General features: G+C 41.9%; 1 protein-coding gene across 6 annotated transcripts in view; it reads right to left on the bottom strand.

Annotated features, from left to right (window-relative positions):
- LOC144678975 (uncharacterized) overlaps nt 1–21790 on the bottom strand; it is a 68026-nt gene that overhangs the window by 5065 nt on the left and 41171 nt on the right. For all 6 annotated transcript variants that reach the window (XM_078539126.1, XM_078539129.1, XM_078539131.1 and 3 more), the window contains 2 exons: nt 19132–19257; nt 12389–12658 (listed from right to left, as the gene is read on the bottom strand). In XM_078539126.1, the coding sequence (XP_078395252.1) occupies nt 12389–12658; nt 19132–19257 (396 nt within the window). The remainder of the gene's footprint in view (nt 1–12388; nt 12659–19131; nt 19258–21790) is intronic.

Below are 21790 nucleotides of genomic sequence, written 5' to 3'. Positions count from 1 at the left end.
TAGGTTTTCAGAAACAAAACATCTATTTCATTGAGAACAGGTGCAGAAAAGGGAACTCGTGTTTAATTAGGTACTCTAACATTTTCATTCTAAACCACAAAAGGCGTTTTCCCGCCTACTCTGTATAAAATACACGTACAGCTGTGTGTAATGCATTTTTCACAATTTCTGCTTTTCTGGCAAATAGATACAGCTCAATGAAATGTGTGGACATTTGGTATATGTGCAATAAACATAATTAAACATTTCATGTGTATGTTTATATAACTTATTGCAAAAGGTTGTACGCCAGGTGTGCGGTGATTCCAAAACCATTCACAAACATTATGTGAGACATTGGATTACAGGACTTGTTGGTGCAGGCTATTAATAAATGCATTGTGCTGTTATTCAGTGCTATCAGTTTGTTTCTGTGGATGGATTTCTGGTAACATTTGACTTTGCAATATGTATAATACTTGGTATCATTTCAATTTTATCCAAACGTGCTGAATAATTCACCAATTTTGCACATTTTGAGGCAAAAGTTGTAAGCATCTGCTGCTTGTTCTCACCTGATAGAAAATGAATCCCTATGTTTACCTGCTCCCTAAGCCTTTCCCCAGGCTCCTGGGACCAGCTTCCTCTTAGAACCCCCTTTACTCCCATCTAATTTTTCAACCCATCAGGGAAGTGACTGGCTTTCACATAGCACTATGCCTCTTGGCTGAGATTTGGAATACACGGGAGTATCAAGTTAAGTATCTTTCCTGCCACTTGGGCACATTGCTTTCCATGACGTCAGTTCAAAAGATATCTCCTGGAATATGTCCAGCCAGGGTTGACAGCCCTTCCTGTAGGTCAGTTTATTATGTGTCTCTTTCCTACCTCGGAAATCAGAGTTCCATCACGGGGGAGGGGGTGGGGGGGCGCCAGGCTGAAGGTTTGCCTATGGTCGCAAATACCCTTATGCCAGCCCTGGCATTCCCTTCTCCAAGCACCTTGGTGTCAGGGCATTCCGATTATAAAGAGGGACTTAATCCTATTATTAAATGAAACAGTTGCTATGGGAGCCAAAAACTGCAATGGCTTAACTAATTTGGATTTGACATGTCCCAACTCAAAAGGGAAAGTTTAATAGGCTTGGTTATGAGTCATGTTACAGTGTTTTGCTTGGACAAGAGTTTTTTGGAAAGTACAGAGTGTGATATATTTTCCAAAAATAAAGCCGCTCAGACTAATCAGTGGAAAATAAAATGTTTACTTTGCCAGCAATCCAGTGCCTGAACGATGTACTAGATCAGCAACCAGAGCATTACGACTGTGAACCAGTCCTTCTGCACAGCGAGATTTCCTTTCAACCTAATGTGATATAAACAAGTTCAGGGAGAGCCTTAAACTTCTCAATAAATTGGAAAAGCATTAAAACGTAAAATGTTTGTCCAAACTGATTTAGATTTGGTGGGAATTTTGACTTTCAATCTCCTACTTTAAGTTAAGCTTTTCATGCAAAAATTAAGCAGCGTCAATCTGCCATTTTAAACCATACATACAGAGCCCATCAGCGCCATCAATGAGGCAGCAGCAATCTAAGTAGCACTCAATCGGCGTTGATACTAATGAGGGGGAGAGGCCTGGTGGGGAGCAAACAATTAACTGCCAGATGAGGGAAACAATAGCAAATGTCCCAGGAAATTTTGGCACAATCTAAATAATGGGGTAACTCACCTACACTATCATTTCTGGGACTTTAATGGTGCAAGTCAAACACTATTCCGCAATCTCCAAGGAAATCTGGGCTGTAATCTCCCAGCCATGCTGCCCTGAGAATTTAAACACCCTCACCAGTCCCTCCCTCCAAAGCTAAATTAAACTCAATAGTAGCACTAACACAAATTACAAGAAACTCGCCACAATGTAACAGCCAGAAATTGCAACCCCTCCAATCATTCTCACCACCTCAAAATATCAGACTGCTGCAACTGAGCAGATTTTTTTTGTCATCATATAATTGATGTATGTCATGTATTTACATGTTTGCAGACAAAGGTCTCACAACCTGTTAAGTTGACATCTCTGGGAAGGGAAGTAAAGTTCTGCAGAGCACAAGTGATGCAAATAAATTTCAGTGAGGCAAAAAGCAGAGGAATGTCAATTTCAAAACCTTGCTGCAAATTACTGCCATCTAGTGTTATCAGCCAACTATTTATGGAGTATTACGGTCAAAAGAGTTGTTGGTCTTTCACAAACCAGTTTTCGCACTGGTTTTAAGGAAGCAGCACCAAACCTGTGCTACTCTCACTGTATACCTTCGCACTTAGCACTGCTCTACATCAAACACTGAGTAAAGTTGGTGCCGAAGAATCTGGTAATTGGTAGCCCAAGAGCTACCAAAGAGATTTCTATTGTTAGATGGTCAGTTTATATTACCAACTGCAACAGGTGGCAAGAAATCCACAAGTGTGCCACAGCTTTGAAGTGTAAAAGTATTCTCTCACTCCATTTCTAACGATATTTGTTGTGTTAATCCTGTAGATAGAAAAATGAGTTTCTAATAATGGAGGTAGATTTTAATTAATTTACACGTCTGAGAGCTCACAACAAGAAAAACAGATCAACAAGCCATGAAGGATTTTCATTAAAATTGCAAATGGAAAATCTTGTAAACTGTGCTGGATTCCAAAACCTAATCCCAAATATATGCATAAATAAAACACGTTGTACATGAAGTCAACTTGGCTCAGTTAGCACTCTTGACTATGATCAGGCTCCCAGATCAAAGTTTGAATGCATAATTTTGACAGATGTTGAGTACAGTACGAAATTCTGTTAGTAATGGCAACCTGATTAACAATTAAACAAAAAAATTCTAACTGCTCATTCAGCTGGAGCCCAAAATATTATAATGAAGGACTGTAAGGTTGGGACCCAGGAAAGAAAGCCAAAGGGTCTTCTTCGTTCTAACATATGTAGTAATAACAGCTTTCTGTTGAACTGTGTTTCTTAAGGACCCTTGAGTTTTATTTTTAGGCTGAGTTTCAATTAGTCTTTAAGTGCAAGAATGAGGTCAATTAATACACCAAATAAGATTTAAAAGAAATGAGAAACTGTGCGCTATATAGGGTTGCTAACCCTCCCAAATTGCCTGTTAGTTGTCCAGACTCAGAATGGGAAAAATTAATACCCCAGGTGTTGCAAATGTAGTTCATAATTCATGCATTTTAGAATTCTACTTTTAGTTTTGGGAATTAAAATTTTGACTGTGGAGAATGGGGCATCTTGTTGGAAAACTGACAAGCAATCTTAGAGTAAATGCAATTCAAACAAGTTTGGCCTTAAAAGGTTGGGGCCATCTTAATTTAGGAGATTAACGTCTAGAAAGGGAAGATCATAAAATGGCCGGTGGGCTTACTTAGCTAAAGAGCTGGAGACATGACTTCTGCAGTTATTCCAGTAAAAGGGTATGTTATTCCAATTAAGGAAACATTTGGAACTAAAAGGTAATTAAAAGTTAATTTGCATTTTTACCTGGAAAAAGGACAGGTGTGGCATATTGCCATGGAGATGGGTGGAGCTTAGTGAGATTCTTTGTTATGAGTTATTTCTGTGAATTCAGTTAGTTTAGATAAGACTGGTTGAGAGAAGCAGGGGGAACCCATATCCTTGAAACAGGCGGTTGCAGCTCACTCGGAGAGGATAGCCAGAATTGATGGGTGTTAGTCAGGCCAGCAGTTAAGCCAAGAAAATACTAAATTAGTAACTAATACTAATGTGCTCATCTCCGCAGATGCTGTCAGACCTGCTGAGTTTTTCCAGCTATTTTTGTTTTTGTTTCAAAATACTAACCTCATCGTTCTGAGTGAATTGTCCATGGGAGCATAGTCTCAGTTTGGGTTTCATGAGTGAAAAGCAGCTGGAAGGTTTAGTCTAGCTCACAGCGGTCCTCACGAGGCCTTATGGCAAAGAAAGCAATCAGCAGAATTAGCTGGGAAGCACTGAGAAGGCAACCAGACCTTCATGGATTGTTCAATACCTCTTGACTGTAGATGCCTCAAATAGTCTTACCTCAGAGAATAGCTGGAACTGAGGAGATTAAAGTAAATTCCAGAGGACTGTGGCAAGCTTTTGAGTGGCGCTGACAGAAGTAAATAACCCTAAGATATCAAAGTACAAGAGAATTCTTTGGGAAAGTAAAAAGTAAAATGGAGTGTATAATCTACATAGTTATAAACAATAATGTTAAGTTAATAGTGCTTGTTTTGCTTAATCTTTATAAACAAGTTTGTTTTGTTTAAAAACGTAAAATGTTGTGACGTAGTTTTATTGGTTAAAATGAGGTGTTCAAATTTATTTTTAAATGTTAACTGTTCCTAACCAGGTCGTAACACAAGTACTGTTTTATTCTTTCATGGGATGAGGCCGTTGCTGGCAAGGTCAACATTAATTGTCCTTCCCCAATGTCCTTCAGAAGGTGAAGGCAAGCCACCTTCTTGAACTACTGCAGTCCATGTGGTGTACATAAAAATCACAGTGCTGTTAGGAAGGGAGTTCCAGGGTTTTGATCCTGCAACGTAAAGAGAATGGCAATATAGTTGCAAGTCAGGAGGGTTGTGTGGCTAGGAGGGGAATGTGCTGGTGGTGGTGCTCAAATATGTTTGCTGCCCTTTGTTTTATTCATTTACGGGATGTGGGCTTCGCTGGCTAGGCCAGCATTTATTGCCATCCCTAATTGCCCTTAACGGGGTGGTGAGCTATCTTCTTGAACTGCTGTAGTCCCTGTGGTGCAGGTACACCCACAGTGCTGTTAGGGAGGGAGTTCCAGGATTTTCACCCAGTGACAGTGAAGGAACGGCGATACATTTCCAAGTCAGGGTGGTGAGTGGCTTGGAGGGCAACTTCAAGTGACGTTCCCATGTATCCGCCGCTCTTGTCCTTCTAGATGATAGCGGTAATGGGTTTGGAAGGAGCTGCCTAAGGAGCCTTTGTGAGTTTCTGCAGTGCATCTTGTAGACAGTACACACTACTGCCACTGCTTGCCGGCGAAGGAGTGAATCTTTCTGGAGGAGGTGCCAATCAAGTGGGCTGCTTTGTCCTAGATAGTGTCAAGCTTCCTGAGTGTTGTTGGAGCTGCACTCATCCAGGCAAGTGGAGCATATTCCATCACACTTCTGACTTGTGCCTTGTAGATGGTGGACAGGCTTTGGAGAGTCAGGAGGTGAGTTAATCATCGTAGGATTCCTAGCCTCTGATCTGCTCTAGTAGTCACAGTATTTGTATGGCTAGTCCAGTTCAGTTTCTGGTCAAAGGTAATCTCCAGGATGCTGATTGTGGGGGATCCAGTGATAGCAATGCCATTGAAAGTCAAGGGGCGATGGTTAGATTCTCTTTTGTTGGAATTGGTCATTGCCTGGCTCTTGTGTGGCACAAATGTTACTTACCACTTGTCAGTCCAAGCCTGGATATTGTCCAGTTCTTGCTGCATTTAGACATGGATTGCTTCAATATCTGTGGAGTCGAGAATAGTGCTGAACATTGTGTAATCATCAGCAGACATCCCCACTTCTGACCTTATGATGGAAGGAAGGTCATTGATGAAGCAGTTCAAGATTGTTGGGCCAACGACACTACCCTGAGGAACTCAAACTGAGATAACTGACCTCCAATAACTGCAACCAACTTCCTTTATGCTAAGTATGATTCTATCTAATGGAGAGCTTTCCCCTGATTCCAATTGTGCTAGGGCTCCTTGATCCCACATTTGGTCAAATGCTGCCTTGATTTCAAGGGCAGTCACTCTCACCTCTGGAATTCAGCTCTTCTGTCCATGTTTGGACCATGGCTATAATGAGGTCAAAAGCTGAATGGCCCTGGCGCAACCCAAACTGAGCAACAGTGAGCTGGTCATTGATGTATAAGTGCCACTTGATAGCACTGTCGACAACACATTCTATCACTTTGCTAGTGATCGAGAGGAGGTTGATGGGGAGGTAATTGGCCAGATTGGATTTGACCTGCTTTTTGTGGCCAGGACATACCTAGGATATATTCCACATTGTCCAGTAGATGCCAGTGTTGGAGCTGTATCAGAACAATTCGGTTAGGGCACAGCTATTTCTGGAGCACAGGTCTTCAGTACTATTCTTTGGATGTTGTCAGGGTCCATAGCCTTTGCAGTATCCTGTGCCTTCAGTAGTTTCTTGATATTACATGGGAGTGAATTGAATTGATTGAAAACTGGCACCTGTGATGCTGGAGACCTGAGGAAGAGGCGGAGATGGATCATCCACTTCGCACTCCCGGCTGAAGATAATTGCAAATGCTTCAGCCTTGACTTTTGCACTGATGTGCTGGGCTTTCCCATCATTGAAGATAGGAAGCTTCCTCCACCAGTTAGTTGTTTAATTGCCCATTGCCATTCACCGCTTGATGTGGCAGGACCGCAGAGCTTAGGTCTGTTCCATTGGTTGTGGGATCACTTAGCTCTACCACATACTGCTTCCACTGTTTAACATGCAAGTAACTTCACCAGGTTGACACCTCCTTTGTAGCTATGTATGCCTGATGCTGCTCCTGGCATACACTCCTGCACTCTTCATTGAACTAGGATTGATCACTTGGCTTGATGGTAATGGCAGAGTGAGGAACATGCCGAGCCATGAGGTTACAGATTGTGGTCGAATATAATTGTGCTGCTGCTGATGGTCCACAGCGCCTCATGAATGGTCAGTTTTGAGCCACTCGATCTGTTCTGAATCTATCTTATTTAGCACACTGGTAGTGCCACACAACAAAATAGAGGGTATGCTCAGTGTGAAGGCAGCATTTTATCTTCACAAGGACTGTGCGGTAGTCACTCTTATCTATACTGTCATGGACAGATGCTTCTGCAACAGATAGATTGGCGAGGACCAGGCCTAGTAGGTTTTTCTCCCTCATTGGTTCTCACATCATCTGCTGCAGGCATGTCTGGCAGATAAGTTTTCAGGACATGGCTGGCTCGGTCAGTAGTCCTGTTACCGAGCCACTCTTGGTGATGGACATTGAAGTCTCCCACCCAGAGTACCACTGTGACCTTGCCACCCCTGGAGTTTCCTCCAAATGGTATTCAGCATGGAGCAGTACTGATTCATCAGCTGAGGAAGGGCGGTTGCTGGTATTCAGTAGGAGCTTTCCTGGCCATGACACTTCATGGGGTCCAGAGTCAATGTTGCGGACTCCCACGGCAACTCCCTCCCCACTGTATACCACTGTGCTGTTGTACTCCTGGGTCTGTCCTGCCGATGGGACAGGGCATACCCAGGGATACTGATGGTGGTGTCTGGGGCATTGGCTAAAGGTATGATTCTAGGAGTATGACTATGTCAGACTGTTGCTTGATTAGTCTGTGGGACAGCTCGCCCAATTTTGGCACAAGCCCCCAGATGTAAGGAGGTGTTAGCAGAGTCAACAGGGTTACTGTTGTTTCTAGTGCCTCAGTTGATGCAACATGGTCTGTCTGGTTTTATTCCTTCTGTAGAATTTTGGCACAAATGTGTGGCTTGCTAGGCCATTTCAGAGTCAGTTCATTTCTGGTGAATTCACCAGAAATTATTCCCAAAAAAACAAATAATAACAACTTAATACCTTTGCTGCTGAGGGTTGGGATAAAAAAATAATTACTGAGCTCAGGTTGGATTGGGTTGATCACCCTCCATGTTACTGGGAGCACAAGCCAGAGTGTTCTGACGAGAGATGTGGTTAAGCAACCACATTGCTGTGCGACTGGAATCACATGTAGGCCAGATCAAACAAGGACAGCAGATTGCTTCCCTAAAATGCATTGGAGAATCAGATGGGTTTATACGACAATGATGGTATCATGGTATCATTACAGAGACGAGTTTTCAACTCAGGTTTGTTTTATCAATTCACTGAATTTAAGTTCCACCAGTTGCCATGTCCCCTGAGGATTAGCCTGGGCCTCTGGATTATTTAGTCCAGTGACATTACCACTACACCACCATCTCTCCTGCTGCTAGCAACCTGGGAGAAATACTTTAGATGCTGCATACTTCCTTCCCTGTGACCCATGCTCTCACCAAAACACTCTGGTTGGTGCTCTCAGTGACATGGGGTTGGGGGGACGTAGGGGTTGGTGCGCCAGGGGGTGGGGGAATCAACTCAATGCAACCTGAACTGCACTGATTTTTTTTTTACCCCAAGCTTCAGCAGCAAAGTCATTAATTTGGGCAATTTCCTTTGTTTTTTTGGAATGATGCTTTGGTTCATCTGTATGAACATTAAACGTTGGATTCTTGGTGCATTCTATTTCAACATTAGCTGATGTTTTATAACAAATCTTTCTATTCACTTACAACAGAATGAAAATATCTTATGGGAAACCTGTGCAATAAAAACAAACTGCTCTTCCTGTAACTGTTTTGTGTACTTAAAGTAGGAACCACAGTATTTCTATGGAGTTTTTCCCACTTGCAGTCAGATTCAGGGGAGGTATAACCCTAACCTCACCAACACTAAAGGTTAGCCCTCCAGTTTTCTATAAATCACAGCACTTAGTAGCAAGGGGCTTGCAGTTCTTGTAGAATGAATATCTGTCAGAAGTTGTCACAATTTCAGTCAGGATCTTTGAAGTGTGTCCTCAACCTGGCTAACTTGAAATGCAACTGACGGATAAAAGAAAAAAAAACAAAAACAGAATTACCTGGAAAAACTCAGCAGGTCTGGCAGCATCGGCGGAGAAGAAAAGAGTTGACGTTTCGAGTCCTCATGACCCTTCGGCAGAACTGAGTAAAGTTAGGAGAGGGGTGAAATATATGCTGGTTTAAGGTTGGCGGGGGGGGGGGGGGGGGGGGGGGGGGGAAGGAGAGAAGTTGTGGGGAGGCGGGGGGGGGATTGTAGGGACAAGCAAGCAGTGATAGGAAACACCTTGTCAAACACCAGGAGAGAAATGGAAAGCAATGAAGGTGAACAAGGCAGAAAAGACAGGCGGAAATCCTGTCGGAGAACAGAGCAATACTTCTTCAAGGTAGGCATTTCTTGAAGAGAAGTGGCAGTCAATTAAACACAGAGATAAAAACAAAAAAACTACTGCGGATGCTGGAAATCCAAAACAAAAACAGAATTACCTGGAAAAACTCAGCAGGTCTGGCAGCATCGGCGGAGAAGAAAAGAGTTGACGTTTCGAGTCCTCATGACCCTTCGGCAGAACCGATAAAAGTGTTGTTTCAACCCACTGTGTCTGCTTGTCATGCCAGTGTATTGTCTGTAAGAACTACCTGTGTAGTTGATAGCTTTACTCTGGCATTGAAAGCTGAGGCAGAGGAGGTGGGAGTAAGCACATTGCAATTTTGAGCTGTAGAGAAACAATGGTACTAAAGAGGCACTATCATTTGAAGCAGTATATAACTGTCAGGTTTGTAAGTAGGAGGGCAAAGTAATGTGGCTATTACTGCACTGTCATTGTGTTGTGACTAATTTGCTATGAAGTTAAATTTCGTTTTTCAAATTACAATAACACTTCAAAAGTAAAATTGTCTATAAAGTACTGTGGGATGTCATGAGGTTATGAAATGTGCTTATATAAATGCAACTCTTTTTCTTTCTTTCCTTCAAAACACCATGAAGTTCACAAAATACTTTTGCTGCAATAGATACCACGTTCTGAAGAAAGGACATTAAAATGGCCAACTCTATGCAGAATTTGCATAACAGGCAGTTTCTAGCCCACAGACCTAGAGCGAGTGACGTCAGTTTTCAGATTACAGCCAATTTGGGGATACAGCTAAATCTTAGGAATACCAGAGGAAACTGCAATGGGGCAATGAGCCTAAAGAGTGGCAGATGGAATTCAATACGAGGTGATGCATTTTGGTAAATGAATAGCAATACTTACACCCAGAATTAAAGTTGGCTTGCTGCTGTGAAACCTCAGAGGGACTTGGGGGACCGATTAAAGAACATTAGGGTAGCACTGAATTTGGTAAGGCTATGAGAAAAACCAATAGGATTCTAGATCTTAATCTAGGACTTAAGAGTATTGAGGGCTATATTGGGCTTCACACAGTGGGAAAGATATTCAGAAAAGATACAACTAAGGTTACCAATTCTCCCAAGTTATTCCATAGTCTTCAGGATTTGAAGATGAATTTCCTGGGCATGCTTCAAGCAATCAAGCAGAAAAATAGAATTTTTTGTCCTATGCTTGTGCCTGTACACTTCCTTCCCTGTTAAATATGCACAATCTAGCTACAGAAGTGAACGAAATCATGAGAAGATCTATTTCTTGCACCATATCCCCACCCCCGGCCAGTTATAGTTTTGGCAGTATCAGCAGTGCTAGAAAGCACTTTAGTGAATGATAAACAGAGGGAACAGATTTCCGATAAAAGCAACAGGCAGCTCAGTAAAGAACTGGAAGCAGCAAAGCAGAGTGCAACGCTGCCTGTAGGTCAGTACAGTTAGAGGAAAGCGTTTAGTCTGTGTGCCTAAATATTAAGGTTGTATGATGTGTCTGGGTAAAATGACATGGCTCAGCAGACACTGAGGCTGGAGCACGTACAGACTGGACATGCTCCCAGCCAGTTTCTAGGTCACTACAGCTATTGTACTGAAATGGGTGCGTGATGCAAGGCAAGAACATAGCTTTTGAGAAATAAGTAGAAATTCTGAGGCATTTAGGTTTATTACTGTAGTGATACAGAATGCTCTGCTACTGTGACTTTACTTGGACAAAAATCCTGAACATTGGATTCCAGTTTCAAGCTGAACACAGAGATGCCAATCCTCCCAGGTTGTCTAAGTCTTCAGAAATGAAATATTAATCTCACTGTTGCTAGCAACCTGACAGAAAAGTAAGTTTACACTTCATATTTGCAGTTTGCACCCATGCACTTTCTTTGCCTCAGCTTCCTGATTCTCAGAACTTCTTACACAACAGCTGCTGGTGCAAAACTGCGATCCAAGATACTCAACTTCTGTGAATCAACATTTATATATTACAATAACAATTGCAAACTGTGGGAAATTGTTATGTGATTAAATGTCACATCATAAAATCTCCAGGGATACCTCTAATGCAAGTTGGCAATCCTAAAACAATCGATGTATCTTCATCTAGACTGAATAAGAGACACTCCATGTGCACTTTGTACTGTACTCAGTTTCAAAGGAACAGGAAGTAGAAGAAATTAGAATCATTTTCTGTTCAATAATGTACATTCAATTCTGTCTGATTAATAATGTTTCACAGTGCTTAAAAGGCACCAGCAGACTAAAGCAGGGATAGAATTCTCTTAGGTCCCTACAAATTTTGCTTACAGTCAAAACAACTGACCAAAGCACTGCACAAGACCAAGCACAAGCCTAATCGAGAAAAGAAAATCCAGAACGCATCACTCTGCCCTGCTTTTCCTCAGTGTTCAGTCTTAGAATCAGAAAACAGAGTGCAGCAATTTGGAACAGCTTAAAAGGGACAGCCTTTGCACAAGAAGTAGTTTTAAATTTTTGAGCAAGAAATTAAATGTATCATTGAAGCTAAGAAATAAGATGTTCATAGTTATTGTGGGATATTTTCATTGGAACTCTGCAGAAGGAACATATAGATGAACAGATTTCGAGCATCTGCAGACAACGATAGCCTGATTTGAATTAACATATAGATTGAGAAATGAATAAAGCAAACGTTCTGAATCCTGATGAATACTAATTACAAGTTCAACGCTTTACCTACTGCATGAAACTCAAAATGGATGCAGTAGTGTAGTAATTTTGTTACTGGATTTAGTAATCCTGAGAATAAGTTTAAATCCAACCCTGGCAATTTGAGAATTTGGATTCAATTTTTTTTAAAAAATGGGTTGTCATAAAAATCTAATTGGTTTCCAAATGTCCTTTAGGGAAGGAAATCCTAGCTGCCCTGTCTTTAAGTAACTCCAGCCCCACATCACCATGGTCAATCTTTAACTGCCCACTGAACTGGGCTAGCAAACCGGTCACTTTCTCAGGTGAACTAAGATGTACAGTAAATGTCAGCAACACCACCGCCTGAGAATGAATTCAAGTTTGGCATTATAATTTGATATTTGCTTTTGCTTACTAGCCAGATAACACCATAACTATATCTACTTTCATCAACTTGGGACTCAAATGGGCAATGCACCTTTGCAAAATCTACATTCAGGTTAGCACTGGAGCTATTTCAATTTTTGCACAGCTCATGAAAAATAAGGACACATGAAAGAAATGCACATAATAGCAACCTTGTGCTGTACAGAATAAAATTAACAACACTACATTCGTGAAAATACCAAAGCTAAGGAGAGTGAAATTGTAATTTTGGACTCATGGTGAAGCACTGCTTCTGTCCTTTGGCAGTTTATTCCAAGATTTTTGATATTTCAATCACTCTTACCTGATCCAGTCCACCAGTGTAGCCAACATGATTCAAATGATTTTTCATGAAATGGTAAGGGTCAGTGGAAGTATCACGAGCAAACAGCAGCCAACAGAAGAGAGGAATTTCCTTTTTTTGCACTTTATCACAATCCAGTTCAATAGCCTTGGCCAGCATGAGAATTTTCATAGCTTCGTACAACCTGTATTCTTCCTGGTCATTTTTAAACACCTCTTCACAGACAGCTTGTCGTTCTTCCAAAGAATCCATTTCACATATCTGTGTCCACTAGATGAGAGACAAAAATAAAAAATCACCATGTATTGATTCCGCTAATACCAGATATTTTGTTATTCCAGTGTCGACACTGTTTGCAAGTGATCAGATTTCACAATGCTTTGTTTAAGTTTGCATGGAAGTTCAAAAATGCATTGTGCCCTGCTGGTAAAAATGAAGTTCATGTGTCCTTTGGGTCCATTGCTTCAAATATTATTCCCCTCAAAACAGCATCCTGCACCAAAAACTTGCTAATGCTAACAACTGGAGATCGGAATTGCCTGAGCCCAGTCTGAAGTGATTTGTCCCTGGGTATAGATCACTGGACTCAGTTCTGCAACTCATGCAAGTACATCAGAAATTAGAAAGTCAAAAGTGTTTACTTTTGTTTACTCTTTGATGGAGGTGCTCTCCAAAATGGGGTTTCGGGAGGGAATCCGTAATTAGATCCAATTGCCCTACACAAACATCAATAGCACAGTTTCAATCAACGGCTGGGAATCAAAGCTTTCCGATCAGATCTGGAGTCGGGCAGGGCTGCCCTCTCTCCCCTGTCTTGTTCGTGTGTTGTATAAACCTTTTGCAGAGTCCACCAGGAAGGATGCTGCAGAGGCATGCAGGCCAAAACCTCCCTGTACATGGACAACTTCGCTGTCTTCTGTTCAGATCTGCTGTTGGCACGCAGACTGACCCATCTGCGATCAGTTCAAACTAGCCTTGGGAGCCGAGGTAAGTTGTGGCAACTTGCCCCTTCACCATCAGGTCTGATTGCCTAAAATTACCAGGGATATGGTTCAGGTGGACCAGGGCTTGCATTAAAAACTGGAAGGTGCGAGGAGCTATGGTTAAACAAAAACTGGGCACGTGGGAGCGATGTTCCCTCTCCGTTGCGGGTAAGAACCTGGTCATCAGGTGTGAGGCACTCATGTTGCTGTACGTGGACGTGGTGCAGGTTGGGCCCATTTCTCACTCCTGCACTGTGGCGATCATCTGAGCCATCTTCCACTTTATCTGGAGGTCGAAAATGGACTGTGTTCACAGGAACACGATGTGCAAACCTCTAGATAAAAAAGGGGGAAAATCGTGCCCAACATCACCCTCATCCTGATGGCCACCTTTATGTGGCTGCATCAAGCTGTGCACAGACCCTCGGTACACAAACATCAAATGTCACTACATGCTGAGGTTCTACCTGTCCATGGTGTTGCAAAGGATGGGTCTGGCCACCTTGCCGCTGGACACTCCAAGTATCACCTATCCCTTGTGGAAAAGTTTATGCAGAAAAACACCTTACACCACAAGTCCATCAGGTAGTGGTCTGCAAGTAATTTCCGAGAGGCACTGTGGGAAAAGGAGATGATGGATCCTATCAGATGGTTCCCTGAGCAGACTCTCAAAGTCATTTGGCAGAATGCCTCATCACCAGAACTTTCAAACAAGCACCAAGATGTAACTTGGCTGGTGGTGATAAAGGCTCTCCTTGTCAGAACCTCCCTACATGCATGGAGTCTCAACCCCTCTACATTTGCCCTCGAGGCAGCTGGAATGTGTCTTTGTAAACAAAGTCAGGAGAGAGACCTTCTGTCACGGTTCAGCCCAAGCAGCTCTGTGATACAGGACTCTGTGCTCTACAGGCTGTTCCCAGAGATGCACACCGAGATAAACTGCTGTTGGAGAATCATTAAATCAGTGAAAGATGCTCTGTGTCTGCCTGAAACTTGCTGGTCTTCTGCAGAGTTGTCCTCGACCAAATGTTGCAGACTGGCAAATTCCAAGGTCCAGGACTACGTGCTGAGGGACACACTAAAGCTTGGGGCAGCCGCCTCCATGGGCTCAATGGGGAAAGGTCGCTGTCTAAAACCTTTCAGCCATAGTACATCAGGGGGCTGGAAAATCTGCAGAACCCATTGGGCTGTATGCCTGACATGGAATGTATATTGTAAATATCAAGGGTATTATAATTGCATAGAGGCACTTAAGAGTGGAACATGCTGTACGGAGAAAAGTTGAATTTTATTGCACTTTCTGCAACTTAAGTTGAAATGTTTTGAATGTACTTACAAATTTTATGAATAACACATATTTGGAGAAAAAAAATTATCCCCTTTATTGGGTAGGGGGCAGAGGAGCAGCAGGAAAACAGAACAGTAATAGAGAGGGGAAAAGAAACAAAAAAAAAGGAAGAGAACAAAGAAGTGTGAAGCAGGCTACCAAGATATGGCATACCAGTAAAACAGTAACACACACAATAAGAGTTTTAAACTATCTTAGCTTGTTACTGAAGCATATTGCTTACAAACATGCATGGGCTTTTGAAGAAAGTGCAGAAGAAGCATTAATCTGTCAGAACACTGCAACAATCAGTACAACAAGATGCATTAAACAGTTACATAGTTGGAAAGCATTCAGTCGCAACAGTTAGAATCGGAAGAAGGTCCTGTCGTGTCCACATTGGCTCACCACAAGAACTCAACTAGTCCTACATCCAGCCTTTTCCCCCAGCCCTGAATTTTTTTCTCTTCAAATAATTATCCAATACCCTTTTGAAAGCCGTAGTTCAATTTGCTCACGTCCCCCGATAGTTACAAAAGACAGTTTCAAACTGACCAGCTTTAAAAAAGGCCGCCCCGCTACAAAAGTACACTGAGGGCAGCCGAAACAAGCAGAGTGGGACTTCCACCCCTCAGTGGGAGGAAGTCCCTCCCTCAACCGCTGTCAGTTGATTTGATTGATCGGCAGATCAGGCAGTCCCAGCAGCATCAGAACCCAGTAGTGTGCACTGCTGGGGCTGCAAGCAGGCCTCAGGAAGAAGAGCAATAGATCCTGGACTTAGGTAAGTCCTGGACTTTTAGGGCAGGAAGGGACTGGGCACCGTAGGGGTGTGAGGGGCAGGTTTTGGAGGCCAGGCAGGGAGGCAAAAAGGGTTTTGGAGGATGGAGGGGTGCCTCTGATGCGCACAGGGCACCCCCTGAAGGACATACCCCTCCTTTCTGTTAACCCAACTGGCTAAAAGGAGGGAAGAAATAGCCTGCCCACTCCCGCCCCACCTGGCCAAGTCAACTGTGTGGGCAGTGTAATATTCAGGTCAATTTGCATCTTAACAAGCTCAAGTGCCCATCAATTATTTTTTTTAAAAATGGCAGGCAGACTACCCTTTTACACGGACCAGGTGGGAGTGGGTGGGAAGGCGGTAGGCCAGCTACCCGTTATATTTTACATGGCCTCCACCACCGAAAACACATCCGGCAAAGGGATGTCCTTTTTGTTCCACAGAGTTTAACTTTGCTGACAAGTCTGTTATATGGCACTTCTTCAAACACCTTTTTGAAATCCATGTACACATTGACCACATTACTCGCATCAGCTCTGTTAGCTCATCAAAAAACTCAACTCAACGTTAAACACGATTTTCCCTTCTGTGCTGGGTTTTTTTTAATTAATCCACGTTTGTTCAAGTGACTGTTAATTTTGTCGCAGATTATCGTTTTAAAAGATTTTTCCACTGACATAACTGGCTGGCCTGTAGTTACTTAATCTGCATAACAAGCCGAGCAACATCCACGGCCAACAGCACCACTTCAGACCTGACCTGCCTTCATCAAGGCCATCTGCCCTTAAGGATTTCAGCTACCACTTGCTCCCCACCAAGCCTCCCACTCTTTCGTCTACAACCAATAGCATGGGAGATGCACTAGTACACAAAAACAAAAACATAACAATGGTGACGAACACTATGACAAATAACCATATCCAAGCTCCCCTTCGCTCCTTGGTATTGGCATGTTGCTCAAAACTGGGACTTAAGAATACAAATAGCAAACCCATGTAGAGGCCAGCCACCAGAGGTGGACAGAGCGGCCAGGGCAGAGTTTCTGAGGCTAAAATAATTAAATTATTGAGGAGAGGTATAACAGACTAGACTTGTATTCACTTCAGTATAGAGATCAGGGGGTGATATGAGGTGTTTTAGATAATTTAAGGAATTGAAAAGTTAGATAAAGAGGTGGAGAAGTCCAGAACAAGGGGAACGTAACCTTAAAATTAGAGCTAGATCATTCAGGGGTGGTGTCAGAAATCCCTTCACACAAAGGGTAGCGAAAATCTGGAAAACACTCCTCCAAAAAGCTGTTGAGGTTAGTTGAAAACTTCAAAACTGAGACCGACAGATCTTTATTAATAATAATGAAAGCAGAAAATGCTGGAAATAGTCAGCAATTCTGGAAAAATTTGTAGGGAGAAATAGAATGAACATTTCAGGTCAATGGCATTTGAAAGGTCATCGGCCCGAAACTCTCTCCACAGATGTTGAGTGTTTCCAGCGTTTTCTGTTCTTATTTCAGATTTCCAGCATCTGCAGTGCTTTGCTTTTATACTGCTGGATCTTTATTAGGCCAGGAAATTAAAGGTTATGAAACCAAGGTGGGTAGATTGAATTAAGGCATAGATCAGCCAATGGAGTGGCTATCAGACTTGAGGGGCTGAGTGGCCTACTCCTTTTCCTATGGTTACTTTGACTTTTCCCTTCCTGCCAACAGAAAATAGAGCAAGTAAACACACACAGCCCACCATTCTGTGGCACAAAGTACTCTATGACTATTTTTACCATTTATTCGCACTGGCATCCAACACTCCACACTTTCCCTATTTGCAGACCAGAAATCAGCTTATTTACTCCACATGCCAGAACCAAGAACCTCAACAAGCAGGTTAGCAACAGAGGCAAATAGTGTTCACAATACAATACAGCTCAGAAATAGAGCTTTTTTCCTGAATCCTACTTCTATTGCTTTCTAATTATTGCAATTTTCTGAATATAATGCACATTTTTCTCCCTAAAAACCGACCTAAAAATTAGGGTGTGGATTATACTATACGTGGTAACAAATCAAAGTGGATTTCTTAGTAGCCAGGATTGGGCCTCAAGTGGAATTCAGTCAATCTTGTTTGGGATCCACTATCTTTCCCCAGCAAAGGTTCGGGTCCTTCTATTAGGCCCACAGAGTAACTCAGATCAGATCTCGGTTTCCCTGCCTGAATCTGTACAAGGGCAAAAGGAAGGAAACTCTCACAACGAAACAGGGAAGTTGTTAGAAATAGGAAATTGCTGCCTCCAAGAGGGTTAAACAATGCATCTTATAGTGATTCTTTTAAGATCGGCTTGGTGACGGCTCCCCTCTGAGGTAAACCATTTAAGAATTGCAAGGCTTTAATTCACCAAAGGACTCAATTGTATCATAAGCTGTAGGATGACAACCAAAACCTTTAATGGGAAGACTGTTTTGATACCCATGGCCCTTATCTGTTAGTAGGTATAATCATATAATAAAAAAGTAAGAGGCAGGCAGTGCGGGAATCTTCCAAGTGTATGATACTCAGAAGGCCCCCCAGTCTGCCGCATCTTAAGTTCGTTATTTGCAACTAAACCTGTCATGCCCCTGGGATAATTACAATTTGACTGCAGCATTGCAAAAGTCTAGGTGCATATTATACAGGGTAATAAGACAATTTTGACTTGGAAATCAGAGTGTATTTCAGATTATATTTGGGGACGAATAATATTTGGAAAATGATGGTACTTACAGATATTGCTGTCACCACTTGGCTATCTCAGCACTGAACAGCTCAGTAGCTTTAACAGAGCGAGAACTATTTTGTGAGCTTAGTTGTTTCTTTCCCCAAAACAAAAAATTAAAATGTTTTGTGCTGAATCTCATCATTTTAGATTTGTCAAGTTTGACATTAGCAATCTGTGAGCATACTTGGGCTGAAAAAAACATTTTGCTCCACAGTTTCAAGGTTTTGCTCCAGCACATCATGACTGACCTGTTTCTGGTGTAAATGCTTGAAAGCCTGTCTATATATTGAGGGGGCGGGGGGGCAGCTGTTGAGGGGAACATGAGTTCAGCTGATTTTCAAATACCCAAGAAAATTCTCAGCTAACCCTCCTTTTGAATTAGAGAGTTCCATAATGCAAGACCAGAGAGTTTAAAATTTCCAGCCATTAGCATCTGTTGATGCCATAGATGATGTCACTGTGATTCAATCATTCCTATACTAATAGCAGCATTATGCTATGTTCTACTGACGGGTAGTACTTTCATGGGAGTTTTCCAGATCTCCCACTGTAATTTCAGCAGAAACCCCAGAGAAGCCACAAACACCCATTTCACCAGGGTTCTTGGCAATCCCTTGCCAAAATTACAGTGGAAATAGAGAAAGCCCATGCAGATAATATAGACAATTTACAACCTGACACCATAAAATCAAGAGTCGACTGTAACTTGAAACAACCACTTCATATGTTAAATATATGTATAATTACTGAATCACTAGCCTTTTGGAGCTGTAGATTAGCTTTTGAGAGTTTTTTTGGGTTGACAAGTATAAGAGTGGGATGGAGATTGGAAACAAGAAAAAAGATGAACAGTTAAAATTTTAGCAATGAACATTGAGCATATATGTTATATAAACCCAAAAAAATGCACCTTTTGTTTCAATACTGCCAGATATTCCTTCAGCTTTTTTACAGGATCTTTGCTCCCAGAGTCTTGAACTCCAAGATACCACTCCTTAATCCAGGTATATTTTGCTGCAATCAGCTTTTCTGGAAGCTAGAAAAGAGATAGTTATTGGATGACTATACAACTTTGCAATTAGACAACAATGAGCAAGTCAGTTCACTATCAACCCTATTTTATCATGAATTACATAACCTCACAAGTAATGTCAAGAAGATATAATAATTTTCATAATGCCATTGGAATTTATTTTAGAGTAATAGTGGGGTCTGTGCGTGTCTGTGTGGGTTTTAATTGAATTACAGATGGCTGGTCTGGGTGCTTTGATGTATCAGATGGGAAACTAGGTTTGAAATGCTAAGTAGGTAAACATGGTTGAAGTTTTAGAATGTGAGGTGTAAAGGGAACATTTGTTGCTTGAATTCAAAAGAGGGGGTGAAATGTGTCACCTAGCCAGGACAAGTTAAGAAACAGTGTGCTTATTTTTCCCGAAGATTACTGGTAAAATTGGTACTATGATAGATTTTTATTATTGGAGAGGTAAAGTCCAAAGACATAGTCAAACAATGGGAATTTGCATTCAAAAGGGAAATCTGTATAAAGGAGATGAGGTTGTGTGTAGGAAAGAAGGCATTTTAAGATCTAGCATAAGTGTGAAAAGCTTCCAGCATCTAAGTCTCAAGCTGCTGTCTACAAGGATCTAAAGCTGAGAAATACTCACTTTGAATTTGACTGTCCAGGGTGTGTGCTTTGCCTGGGCCTGTTTAAATCTGTGTGTTTTACTGTTGCCTTAACGGATTAATTAGGGAATTTAGAAGTTATCATAGTAGTAATTTATGTAGATGTATGTGCTTAAAATCATTTCTTCATTAATAAAGTTTAAATTTAATTTTGTAAGAAACCTAAGACTCGGTGGTCTTATTACCACTGAATTCAAGGCACGCAACTCGAAATATACAAACTGTAGAACAGTTGTTTCAAGTTTCCTTTTGGGATTTGAGCAGCTTAGCATTTACTATCTGTTGTGTCATAACAGTAACTACAGCAATAAGAGGTAAAAACAAAAAACTACTGCGGATGCTGGAAATCCAAAACAAAAACAGAATTACCTGGAAAAACTCAGCAGGTCTGGCAGCATCGGCGGAGAAGAAAAGAGTTGACGTTTCGAGTCCTCATGACCCTTCAACAGAACAACTTCAGTTCTGTTGAAGGGTCATGAGGACTCGAAACGTCAACTCTTTTCTTCTCCGCCGATGCTGCCAGACCTGCTGAGTTTTTCCAGGTAATTCTGTTTTTGTACAGCAATAAGAGGGCCATCTAGTGGTACAAACTGAAAACTTAAGATTCATTCTCACAGTGATGTTCAAAATGGCTTCCCTCCCACTCCATCCTTCCCTCCAAAATGCACATCAAGGTGAAGAAATACCAGAACTGGCAACTGGAATATTTTCCACATAGTTCTACTGGAAACATCAAAGGGATGGGCAATAAATGCTGTTCTTGCCAATAGCGCTCACATCCCATGAACATTTTTTTTAAAAATCACACACGGCTATTAAGCCTTTTTTTAAAGAATGAAGTTCAGCCTCAGTTGGAGTATTGTGCCCCATTTTGGGCACCACATTTTAAGAAGGATATGAAGGCTTAAGCGGGTTCAGAAAAGATGTACTGGGATGGTTCCATGGATGAGGGATTTCAGTTACATAGCTAAACTGAAGAAGCTAAGAGCAGATTTGATAAACATGTCCAAAATCATAAAGGATTTTGATAGAATAAATGGGAAACTATTTCCAATGACTGAAGGGTCAATAACTGGAGGGCACAGATTTAAGGTGATTGGCAAACGAACCAGAGGGTACATGAGGAAAAGCATTTACACACAAGTGGTTAGGATTTGGAATGCTCAACCTGATAAGGTGGTGGATACAGGTTTAATAGCAGCCTTCAAAAGAGAATTAGATAAATATTTGAAGCAGAAAAAACTTGTAAGGATACATGGGGAAGAAAAAGGGAATGGTACTAACTTTTCAAAAGAACTGGCGCAGACTCGATGGACTGAATGGTCACCCGGACTATTCTATAGATGCTATGACTGCCAGCCCAAAATCAAACAAAGGGCCTCCCTATCGCATTTACATATCGAGCTAACAAAGAGCTGACTTTCGGTTAGAGTAACAATTTGCACTTGGTGCCTTTAGTATAACATCCTGAGGTGCTTCACAGAAGCGTTATTAGGCAAAATCTGAAACTAAGTCATATAAGGCAATACTAGGACAGATGTCCAAAAACTTGGTCAATGTTGCAGTAGAGGGGCAGAGAGATTTAGGAAGGGAACTCCAGAGCTTAGGGCTTAGGCAGCTGAAGGAATGACCACCAATGGTGGAATGATTAAAATTGGGGATGCACAAGGAGCCAGAATTAGATGAGAGCAAATTTCTGAGGGTTGAAGAGCTGGAGTTGGATGAGATTACAGAAATAGGGATGGACGAGGCCAGGAAGATATTTAAGAACAAGGATAAGAGTTTTAAAATCAAGGTGTCCTTGACCAGAAGCTAATGTAGGTCAGCAAGCACAGGGAGATGGGTGAACAGGATTTGCTGCAAGTTAGGAGACAGACAGCCTGGGA

This window comes from Cetorhinus maximus, chromosome 3 (assembly GCF_964194155.1).
Source record: "Cetorhinus maximus chromosome 3, sCetMax3.hap1.1, whole genome shotgun sequence".
In the NCBI taxonomy this organism is placed as follows: domain Eukaryota; kingdom Metazoa; phylum Chordata; class Chondrichthyes; order Lamniformes; family Cetorhinidae; genus Cetorhinus; species Cetorhinus maximus.
Note: the sequence above shows the minus strand (reverse complement) of the source record. Positions and strands in the feature narration are given on the sequence as shown.